The 12,734-nt window shown below is 35.8% G+C and overlaps 2 protein-coding genes across 2 annotated transcripts; both read right to left on the bottom strand.

Moving 5' to 3' along the window:
- Positions 1 to 268: 268 nt before the first annotated feature.
- Positions 269 to 2,698, bottom strand: LOC131051667 (receptor-like protein kinase HSL1). Its single transcript, XM_057986246.2, has one exon. It carries the CDS (start codon positions 2,577 to 2,579, stop codon positions 519 to 521), a length of 2,061 nt encoding a protein of 686 aa, XP_057842229.2. The 5' UTR covers positions 2,580 to 2,698; the 3' UTR covers positions 269 to 518.
- Positions 2,699 to 10,100: 7,402 nt separating this feature from the next.
- LOC131051664 (receptor-like protein kinase HSL1) lies at positions 10,101 to 12,520 on the bottom strand. Its single transcript, XM_057986235.2, has one exon. It carries the CDS (start codon positions 12,417 to 12,419, stop codon positions 10,257 to 10,259), a length of 2,163 nt encoding a protein of 720 aa, XP_057842218.2. The 5' UTR covers positions 12,420 to 12,520; the 3' UTR covers positions 10,101 to 10,256.
- Between the last annotated feature and the right edge of the window lie 214 nt (positions 12,521 to 12,734).

Here is a 12,734-nt window from a genome sequence, read left to right on the forward strand (position 1 = left end):
TTGATAATACAAACCGTAGAGAATTTTATTGTTGATTGCAATCTTGCACTTAAGGCGAGAGCAAAGTCTCCACTTAGTGGAGCATCTAAGTCACCATATGTAGTTGCATTCACAAATGGTAGGATTGGAAAGTTGACTGATATAAAGAAGCACTTAAAGATGCTAAGAAATATTGTTACTTGTTCAATCTTTTGTTATTAGGTGTAAAACATTTTATCGTGGTGTAGGTGGCCTGTTTTAAAATGTTGTTTCTTTGTACACAGCATCCAACAAAGCCATCTGGAGGGATTTTGGAATTGTGAGCTTTCACAGGGTTTTCTTGAAGCCATTATAACATGTTTATAAACTACAGAATTCCTGAACAGACTGCACCGTGAACTTGTATATAACAAGTTTAACAGTCTCGCTGTGAAGTTTTTGCTTAATGTGTTACAGAAGGATGCTTTATATACAGGAAGATTTGCAAACATTTTGCATGGTTTCTTCATAAAACTAACAACAAATCCTAAAGTTTTTCTTCATTTACCTTGCTCCTCACTTACCCATGGGCTCACTTGATTAGGGCTTTTGCGTTTACAGATCAATGATCGTTTGTTATACACACAGGCTATGCATATTACTACTGCTGCACAACACAACACAATCACTATCACAAATACTACAATTCTTGCCGACCGTTTTCTGTTGGAAGAACAAGAAGGGAACCGCAATTGGCCGCCGCCACATAGTTTCTGATTGCCCTCAAAACTCGAATTGAAAGCCAAATTATTGAGAACATCAGGAACATGGCCAAACAAGTTATTACCTGATACATTGAACTCGCTTAAGCTTAGCAGTCCTAATTCCACAGGGATTCTGCCCTCAAGATCATTGTCGGATAGATCAACAGATGTTAGCAGGGGCAAGGAGCCCATTGTTTCTGGAATTGTACCACTCAATTCGTTGTTGGCCAGATTGAGCTGGCTTAGACGCTGCAGCGACATTATCTGACTGGGAATTTCTCCTGAGAGATGGTTATGCTCGAGATGCAGGGTTTCCAAAAGGGGCAAAGCCATGAGCTCTAGAGGAATGGACCCGGACAAATTGTTCTTGCCCGCAGAGAAATACTGGAGGCTTTTCAGCTCTCCAATCTGTGGAGGAATGTTTCCGCTGAATTGGTTGCTACCGATATATAACATGGACAGATTCTTTGCTTTTCCGATTGCAGCAGGAATTGGGCCTTCGAATTCATTGTTGTGCAGGAGCAGTCTGACCAGATTTGGGGAACCCCAGAGACACTCTGGAATCTTCCCGCTTAGTCGATTGTCGTTGAGCAGAGCATACTGTAGACTGTTGCAGGATTCTAGAGATGAAGGCAAGCTTCCGTTGAAGCTGTTCGAAGATATGGTCAGCCCATAAAGCGTTCCATGGTTACACAGATTCTTCGGCAGAGGGCCTTCGAAGTAATTGCCTACTATGTCAATAAGAAAAATGTTGGAGTTCTTCCCCAAATTTTGGGGCAGAGAGCCGGTGAGACTGTTATTGAAGAGCTTTAACCTTGTCAGGTATTGAAGCTGGTCAAGGCCTGCAGGAATGGAGCCGGTAAGCTGATTCTGCATCAGATTCAGGGTATCCAGGTATGTGAGGTTCGCGATTCCGTCTGGAATCTCGCCACTCAGCTGATTGTCAGAAAGATCCAACATGGATAAGCTGCTCAGCTCGCCAATGTTCGCCGGAATTTGCCCTGATAGATTGTTGCCCCACAGCAGCAACTCTGTCATGTTCGATAAAGCTGTTATACTGGTTGGAATTTCACCAGAGAGACGATTCTTGGACATATCCAGGGACTCCAATTGCGTCAAATTGAGGAAAAAATTGGGGATTTTTCCGATGAGGGTGCAATTATATAGCCACAACTGCTGCAGCCGCTTCAAATTCCCGAGCTCGCTTGGCAGCACACCGGGCTGCAGGGGATTGTCCCCAATGCTGAAGTTGGTCAGAGTCGTCAAATTGCCAAGAAAAGAAGGGATTTTGCCGCTCAGGCTGTTCTCATGGAAGAACAGGGCTTCAATCTTTGAGAGCAGTTCGAAAGCAGGGGGAACGGGGCCAGAGAAAGCATTCCCGGCCAGATTCAAGACTCTCAACTCGCCCAATTCATGGATGGTATTCGGAAGGCTTCCATGGAACAAATTGTAGGACAAGTCCAGCCTCTGCAAGAGCTTACACTGGAGAAGAGCACTGGGAAAGAGGCCGCCGAAATGGTTCCCTTGGATTATGAGGGAGGTCAAATTTGCAAGACCGCATATGGCAGAAGTGAGATTTCCAGATATCGAGGCACCAGTGAGATTGATTTGAGTGACAGCCATGGCAGAGTCACAGTGTACTCCGTTCCATGCGCATGGATTACGGTCGGACACATTCCAATTGGAGAGTGCGCCATGGCTGTCAATCCAACTCTCCTCCTTTATCCACAGCAGAATGCTTCCCTCTTCAGAGATCGCAGAGCACCATCTCTGTCTCGTCAGGAGGAGGATGAGGAGGAGCCTCAAATGACTTACAATGGGAAAAAAGAGATCATTTTGCTTACTGCGCTGAGCCATTTGAAAACACTGAGTTTACTGTGAAAAGAGCAGCTGTATTGCTGAGCATTTAAGCTTCTGGAAAGAGGACTAGTTTCGGTAGATGACGCACAGGCCTGCATAAGCTCAAATACCAGTCATGTCTTCTAGATGAAGGGAGACCAGTTAAGGAACAACATAAGCTCAAATACCCAAACAATATAAGGTGCAGATTCATTCCAGAGAGCCGCGCACAAGTTATTTGACACATTTCCCCGTTCTAAAGGCAATGCTGAGCTTGAAGGTTTTACCCGGCACCCATGTTTAATAATAGAAAAATCGCACCTTCTTGACCGGATAAGACCTGCCATTTTTTTCCTGCATCTAGAACAAGTGATTATTTTTAACTATGGGCTAATCAAAATTTTCCAGTCAAGTTGATTTCAATCAGAATTGAGGAGCCAATTGATCTGAGAAAAAAAACGGGCTTTTATTCTGGTCCGCCATTGCGGCGTGCAGGGAGAGCAGAGCTGTTTTATACGTGTAGATTTAAAGCTTTTCTTTGTAAAGAATCAGACTTACAAAGAAGATTTGATTTTTCAATTGAGTTTACAGAGAATACGAGACTGTTCTACAATTTTTTCCTCTTTCTACTTAAATCAAATATTTTATTTTTTCTTCATTATATATTTAGTTTATATTTTCCCTGTAGGCTCTATATCACAAGATTCTTAGAGGGAATTTCATTATATTTTGTTTTATAGTCCTTAAGATGCCTCTGTATACAATGTTCTATACATTGATGGAGTCTTAAACTATTATCAAAGTTAAAATATATGAAGATCTGAAAACCATTGTATTCATATCAATTTCTTTTTTAAACTGTTATCTAAGTTAAAAACTATTTGTGTTAATGTTGATTGTTACTTCGTAATTTGTGTAAAATTCTGTTACATATTAACTTCATCATAATTGGTCGATCTTAAAATATTATTATACAAGAAAATGTAGAAAATAAATTCAAATATAAATAAATGTTATGAATGTAATCAATAAAAATGATAAAATTTATGTCTTCCAATATTGATGGGTGGATGAAGAAACAATCATGGTAGGAATGTAAGGTAAGATGAATAATCATACAAATGTCGATTGCATAGTCAACATGGTCAATAGAATCCAACAATGAACATCACAATAATCTTGTAGAATGTCCCTCTTAGAATTTCTTATGCTTAAAATTACAAATCTTTTTAATAGAGTAATGATTAGTATATAACTAGACTATGCTTAGAAACCTTGAGATAATTTGTAGATTCTTTTTTATTGTGGAGAATCTAGGTATGACAACCTAGTTTATATGTATTGAAGAATGTTGCAAGCAATAGAAAGTTTCAATTTTATGTGTCAATTGCTTTTAGATGAAATGTAGTGCTTGTTGGGAACTACCAAAACAATCCAAGATAATTAATCAAGGAAGATATTCTTTATGCAATACTTGAACAATATTAGATTTCCATTTATTGTTTCCTTATATAGTAATCCATGTTCTCTAGGTTTGGCTCACTTGATGCAACACATAAAATACATGACTATCATCCTTCAATTTAACTGGGTTTTATCCTAGTTTGTTTCCATCATTTATAACATAAACCATGTAAAATAGTGGTTGCACTATGCACAATGGCAAAAAAAGGTTTACATTGTGGCAAAGACAAGTTTGTATAGTGGCTATGTTTCTTGTTACAACATAAACCATGTAGAATAGTGGGTGCACATGTAACACAATAGCTCTAGATATGTATATATGATGAAAATTCTAAAACATGTCATATACTAGAAAAGACAATCCACATGCAAAGGACAAGATAATAATAATAATAATAACTCTGTAGAAGTATGGAAATAAAAAGTAGGAAAAATCATCTTTCATTTCTCATCTCCACAAAGATTTTGCTCAAGATTGAGTATTGATGGTTGTACTAGCATAGTTGAAAGGTATGATGGAGAACAACTCCATGTAATTGTGCCTGGTGGGGATGCTTTATAAATTTTACTATGTAACAACTCTATGACATAGACAAGTATGTTGATATGTAGCAACCATACAAGATTCAATATGCTCCATGTAGATATGCCTCTGCCATTAATTCATTATTTGTTGCATATTATAACTGAAAAATATTCTACATGGTTTATGTTATAATAGTCGACTCAAGGTCAAGATCTATATTACAGTTGTAAAATAAAATGGTTTACTTTGTGGTAACATTAAATCTAGATAATTAATCATCTGGTTTTGGAACAAAACTTTATGATTGTTGGAAGAGACCAAAGGAAAAAATATTTCAAATAATTCATGAAGAGACTAAAATAAGAGGAATTTCACTTAGAAGAAAAGTCAAATGGTAGTGGTAGACATAATATGAGAGACATCTTAGGAATTAGTAATTTATCTTATTTGTATTAAAAAAATACATCTAACTATTAAAATCTTTGATGTTTAAAATAGATGGTTCTATGAACAAAATGTTAAAGAAATATATACAAGTAATGAGTGTGAAATTTCTACCTAAATGTATATTCCCGCTAATACTTATAGCTTAGAAAGTGAATATGTAGCAATGAAGGTATATTTCTAATCATTGATAATTCTATTTTTGTTGTCTATTTAAATGTTGACTATTTTTTTTATGGAGGTCCAGACTTGCGAGCACGATCTAGCAAGGGCATGAAGCCCATGAGCTGCCAGCCCATCGAGGGCCTTAAATCAATGTTAGGAAATTGTAAGTTTGAGAAAAATTAATTCCCAATATAATTGCATATTTTCTAGCCCTATGAGGAATTTACTCTCAACTTGAGTGCCAATACCAAAAATAAATAAATAAATAAATCACAAGTAACCAAATATAATAATTGGGATAATACATCAAGTTCAAATGAGGAAGCAATGACACTTATACTGAGGTGCATTGACTAAGGAAAAAATAGAAGAGAATATCAAGGGGTATAATCAAGAATGTGGCATAGTTTGTTTTTCTTCATAGTCAATAGTTTCAAAATATATTACATTCCAACTACTAATATTTAAATAATGGGGATTAATTTTACCAAAATCTTGAACCCATTATTAATGTATAGACATACTCATCTCCCCAGAGAGAAAAAATACTTCACAAATTATGTAGGAGAATCTTAGGAGTAAGATCACCCTTGTATATAAATATATACTTTCACTTTGTTTAATTTGTTTACAACTTTTCAATAACATTCAAATCATGATCTAAACATCTTTTTTCCCATCACATTTCATTAAAGATGTACAGTTACAATTAAATATTAGAATCACATAATCTAATAGGATTTAATAATACCTCATCGAATTTCTAAGAAATATAATCACAACAAAGGCGTATTCTAGTTTTAGACTTACTATAGACATAATATGGTAACAATTAGTATTACTATTCAAAGTCTGCTAACATTATTATAAAGTATGGGGCAATAAAGGAACAAGTTTCTTGGCTCATTGATCCCAGGATGGCTTATCGTATGAATTACATCAAAATTTATTCACCCATTATCACCAAATTAATTCTAGAAGGCATCCTCTACATATTTGTTTTACTACATGTTAGAATTAGCATCAATCATGTTACACCTCCATGTGATTAATAGAAAACATTTTCAAATTTTAGGGATCATTATAGAAAAATCAATCATAATTTAAAGAAAGTTATCATTTATTATCCCAATTTGGTAGTCAAGTTTTTAGTATTAAAGAGAATTGTATTTTCTTAAAAAAAATATTCATTTAAAATTTCTTATTCGTTTCCTCCATCTTTATGAAAAATTGACATGGTTTTTTAAGAAATTACATCCTCATTATACTCAACTCTTCATCGATAAATCCATTTATTCTAGTAATCTATATTTCTACATTTTCCTTTAAACTTGATGATCACCAACCCTAATTATCAACTTAATAACTCCTCAGTGTAATCAATTACATTTTTTTTTGTTTCAAATTCCAAAGTTTCCTCAACAAATCCATTTGATAGTATATTGAAATAAACATATATTTCAACTTTAAGACCAAGGCCTATACCATCTTTAAATGTTTTTGTTTCCTCATCTATTCCTCTTTAATTGTACTTCCTTCAACAACACAACATGTAATTTCACTTTTTTTTAGCATATTGAACTCTCTTAGGATATAAGATGTCTTCATACATAAAGTACATTAATTTATTTTAATCAAGCAATCTATCAATTCCTCAAGAATCAAGGTACTAGTTAGAAAGATCAATTCTAGGTTTCTTACTAGTTAGTAGGTCAACAATAGATCTCAACAACTTAGTTGATCAAGGTTTTTTATATCTACATAAACTCCAATACCATGTTAATTTCTTATTCACTTTCATTATCTCTATGCCACTCTTATATTCTATCTTCTTCAACAACATTGAAATCGCGCATTTAATTCATTATTGGTGTAATGTTTACGACAACTTTATCTTTATCCACTCACTATGAAGAATTATAACTTCTAATCTAATGTAAATTTCCTTGTAAAATGGCAATACCCTTACATTCATATATCAATTGATACCTTCTACCCAATATATAATATCGGAAGATATCCCAACTTATGGGATAAAACTTTTATTTAATCATATTTAGAATTCAAATATCACTTTAAGAATGCTTTCCATCCATTTAAGGATTATCCATTCATGCAACCTAACAAAATTCATCACAAAACCTATGCGACCAAAATTTAGATATTCTCATCATACTTGTTAGTACAATGAAATTGCAACTTTATTGATTCACAATTAGAAAATTACAAGAATACAATTTTTCATAAAGAATTTCAATCAAATCAATCGAGTTATAATATAATCAAACACAAACAAATGTATCATATCTCAAAATCACTATCCACTAAATTAATATTGTATTTGATGCATCTCTTATGATCTTACATGCTCACTATCTATTCCAAAATCCCCTCTTACTTATTCATCTAGAATTATCAATATTTTAGAGGTAAGGATATTGGACTAGAAAGGCGGAAACTATGTAATTATTTGTTGTGATCCCTTTCTAACTCATATGTAACTCGCAAGATTCAAAATGACAATTAAATTCTATAATCCATTTGATCTTTCTAATCCATGCCTTGAAATATGTAATATATTCAAATATTTTCCCCAAATATTGATATGCTTAAAATATCATCTTGTTCTTTTTAAGTTAAAATGACATCCTAGCAAAGTTTGATCAATTCACGACACTTTTCCATTTTTTTAAAATAAAATAACTATGAGCTGACAATGTTGGGCATTATTTTGAGAATTCATCACTTCTTTTATTTGTATATCACCTTAAAAAATTTATAATCATGAGTTCATATATTCTTGTAAAATTTGAAGAAATATTTGATGTATTGACAAATTGTTGACAAGTAGGAGGTATTTTTTGTTGAACGTATTAAATTATATAATTTTATCATGATTAAACTATATAATTTTTTATTCAAACTCTTTGATCAATATTTCAAGAAATTTGTTTCTCATAAAATCATCTCTAATGAGTGCAAATGGTGTATGTAACATTCATTGAATCTAGGTGACACTCACATTTCAAAATTGTATGATGGGTCAAACTTATTGACACATATGTCAAGAGTAGTGGGTCATGCAAACCCATATCTCATGAGAAAAAATGATCTAGACTTAACACAAATTAAATCTAAATGATACTTATATTTCAACCATATGACAAATTCTTAACGTATATGACGAATTTAAGATTTATAATCTAATTTATAGGGCTTGAAAATTTGATGGCCTTACAATCATACTCATCATTGTAAAGTAGAATCAACCTATCTCAAAAAGATCATATTTGATGTTAGGAGGGATTATGTCCATAGGGTATCAAAAAATTAAAGGATTACAATGGTTGGTATATCTTATCTAATTGGTACGTGTTCTATATGAACAAATGCCATACACAAATTTAAAGATAACCATGGTTAAATATCAAATTTGTTGCCTTGATATCAATATACCATATACATGTTAATTTGACTGTGTAGGTTTTTTAACATTTAATGCTTAGGGAAATGAAGCACTAAAAACTTGTGGGAATAAGGGAACATATTTTTGCACACTGAATATGCCAAGTCTAATTACAGTGTTAGTGATTAGGTTAGATTATCACCTAATTTAATGAAGTGTCACATAGTAGTGAGTACTTGCATTTTTAGTATTATAATAGAAGTATTTGTTGTCTAGTTAATATATGAGTAGTAAATTGGAAGGTTCCCCTAACAATTCAAGATCAAAATACAATAAATTATGAAATTTCTAATGAAGATATTGTATATTATGTAAAATACATTATAATTACAAATTTTCTATTATTAAATTAAACCCTAATCATTTTAATAAATAATAAAAACCATAGGGAATTTTATTGTTGATTGCATTATTGCATCTAAGGCAAGAGCAAAGTCTCCACTTAGTGAAACATCTAAAGTCACCATATGTAGTTGCATTCACAAATGGTAGGATCGGAAAGTTGGCTGATATAGAGAAGCACTAAAAGATGCTAAGAAGTATTGTTACTAGCTCAACCTTTTCGAATACCATGGATATGAATTTAAGATTTTATGAATTTTATCTACATGATTTGAATTACACAACATTGACAAAACTATCTACTAGAAATGTTGAAACTAAATAATAATTTTATTAAACTAATGAATTAAACACCCTTAATGCACAATTTAAATATTATATCAATTTAAAATTTATAATAATTTAATAATTGAAAATTTATAAATAACGTAATGATTTTAAGAAACTAAAATATATACTTAAATACTATAAATTTACATAGAGAATTCTTTTCTTTTTAAATATTATAAAATATACAGGGTGAGTTGGCTTAGTGGTGGAGAATTTATGCTCTTGAGAGAGAGGTTACAACTTTAAATCTCACAAGGGGGTAAGGTATGTATGTCTTGTTTGTAATTCAGTTAGATAGTCCCATATTGCTCTAATCCATCTCTCAACTCATATACAGAATTGTGAACTATAAAAGACCCTATGAATACAGCACACAACAGTATTCGACTGGTATGGATCATCCAGAACTCGTTCAATCCAATGTGTCTCTCGTCCAAGTTCAACGGCTGACCCTGAGTACTAATCAAGTTCAGCAATTGGATTGTCAGAGCGCTGATCACAAGAAAATCACCGGGAATCCAATGCGCTTTACTCTTCAAACTCTTCACTGCATCCTTGAAAATGAGAAAAATAAATAAAATCACTGAAGACACCAATATGATTATATTCCTGCAGAGAAAAGCAATGGAATGGCTATTATTAGGTGTAAACCATTTTATCGTGGTGTAGGTGGACTCTTAAAATGTTGTTTGTTTGTACAGACCATCCAACAAAGCCATCTGGAGGGATTCTGGATTTGTGAGCTTTCAAAAGGTTTTCTTGAATCCATTATAACATGTTTGTAAACTACAGAGTTCTTGAACAGTCTGCACCGTGAACTTGTACATAACAAGTTTAACAGTCTCGCTGTGAAGTTTTTGCTTAATGTGTTACAAAAGTATGCTGTATATACAGGAAGATTTGCAAACACTTTGCATGGTTTCTTCATAAAACTAACAACAAATCCTAAAGATTTTCTTCATTTACCTTGCTCCTCACTTATCCATGGGCTCACTTGATTAGAGCTTTTGCGTTTACAAATCAATGATCGTTTGTTATACACACAGGCTATGCATATTACTACTACTGCACTACACAACACAATCACTGCCACAAAAACTGCCACTCTTGCCGAGTGTTTTCTGTTGGAAGAACAAGAAGGGAACCTCAATGGGCCGCTGCCACATAGTTTCTGATTGCCCTCAAAACTCGAATTGAAAGCCAAATTATTGAGAGCATCAGGGACAGGGCCAGACAAGTTATTACGTGATACATTGAACTCGCTTAAGCTTAGCAGTCCTAATTCCACAGGGATTCTGCCCTGAAGCTCATTGTTGGATAGATCAACAGATGTTAGCAGGGGCAAGGAGCCCAGTGTTTCTGGAATTGTACCACTCAATTCGTTGTTGGCCAGATTGAGCTGGCTTAGACGCTGCAGCGACATTATCTGACTGGGAATTTCACCTGAGAGATGGTTATGCTCGAGATGGAGGGTTTCCAGAAGGTGCAAAGCCATGAGCTCAAGAGGAATGGACCCGGACAAATTGTTCTTGCCCGCAGAGAAATACTGGAGGCTTTTCAGCTCTCCAATCTGTGGAGGAATGCTTCCGCTGAATTGGTTGCTACCCATATATAACATGGACAGATTCTTTGCTTTTCCGATTGCAGCAGGGATTGGGCCTTCGAATTCATTGTTGTGCAGGAGCAGTCTGACCAGATTTGGAGAGCCCCAGAAACCCTCTGGAATCCTCCCGCTCAGTCGGTTGCCGTTGAGCAGAGCATACTGTAGACTGTTGCAGGATTCTAGAGATGAAGGCAAGCTTCCGTTGAAATTGTTTGAAGATATGGACAGCCCATAAAGCGTTCCACGGCTACACAGATTCTTCGGCAGAGGACCTTCCAAGTAATTGCCTACTATGTCAATAAGAAAAATGTTGGAGTTCTTCCCCAAATTTTGGGGCAGAGAGCCGGTGAGACTGTTGTTGAAGAGCTTTAACCTTGTCAGGTATTGAAGCTGGTCAAGGCCAGCAGGAATGGAGCCGGTAAGCTGATTCTGCATCAGATTCAGGGTATCCATATACGAGAGGTTCGCAATTCCGTCAGGAATCTCGCCACTGAGCTGATTGTCAGAAAGATCCAACACGGATAAGCTGCTCAGGTCGCCAATATTCGCCGGAATTTGCCCTGACAGGTTGTTGTCCCACAGCAGCAACTCTGTCATGTTCGACAGAGCTGTTATACTGGTTGGAATTTCACCAGAGAGACGATTCTTGGACATGTCCAGGGACTCCAATTGCGTCAAATTGAGGAAAAAATTGGGAATTTTTCCGATGAGGGAGCAATTATAGAGCCACAACTGCTGCAGCTGCTTCAAATTCCCAAGCTCGCTTGGCAGCACACCAGGCTGCAGGGGATTGTCCCCAATGCTGAAGTTGGTCAGAGTCGTCAAATTGCCAAGAAAAGAAGGGATTTTGCCGCTCAGGCTATTCTCATGGAAAATCAGGGCTTCAATCTTTGAGAGCAGTCCGAAAGCAGGGGGAACGGGGCCAGAGAAAGCATTCCCGGCCAGATTCAAGACTCTCAACTCGCTCATTTCATAGATGGCATTGGGAAGGCTTCCATGGAACAAATTGTAGGACAAGTCCAGCCTCTGCAAGAGCTTACACTGGAGAAGAGCACTGGGAAAGAGGCCACCGAAATGGTTCCCTTGGATTATGAGGGAGGTCAAATTTGCAAGACCGCACATGGCAGAAGTGAGATTTCCAGATATCGAAGCATCAGTGAGATTGATTTGAGTGACGGCCATGGCAGAATCGCAGTTTACTCCATTCCATGCGCATGGATTGGAGTCGGACGCATTCCAATTGGAGAGCGCCCCATGTCTGTCAATCCAACTTTCCTCCTTTATACGCAGCAGAATGCTTCCCTCTTCAGAGATGGCAGAACACCATCTCTGTCTCGTCAGGAGGAGGACGAGGAGGAGCCTCAAATGACTGACATTGGGAAAACAGAGATCATTTTGCTTCCTGCGCAAAGCCATTTGAAAAACACCGAGTTTACTGTGAAAAGAGCAGGTGTGTTGCTGAGCATTTAAGCTTCTGAAAAGAGGGCTGGTTTCAGTAGATGACGCACAGGCTTGCATCTGTTATGCTCTTCTAGATGAAGGGAGACCAGTCAAGGAACACATAAGCTCACATATCAAAACATTTTGAGGTGCAGATTCATTCCAGTTATTTGACCCATTTCCCCCATTCTAGAGGCAATGAGGCATTGCTTAGCTTGAAGGTTTTACCCGGCACCCATGTTTAATAATATAAAAATGGCACCTTCTTGACCGGATCAGACTTGCCATTTTTTCCTGCATCTAGAACAAGGGATTATTTTTAACTATGTGCTGATCAAAACTTTCCAGTCAAGTGATTTCAATCAGAATTGCGGAGCCAACTGATTGGTGAAA

Source organism: Cryptomeria japonica, chromosome 10 (genome assembly GCF_030272615.1).
Source record: "Cryptomeria japonica chromosome 10, Sugi_1.0, whole genome shotgun sequence".
Taxonomy (NCBI): Eukaryota; Viridiplantae; Streptophyta; class Pinopsida; order Cupressales; family Cupressaceae; genus Cryptomeria; species Cryptomeria japonica.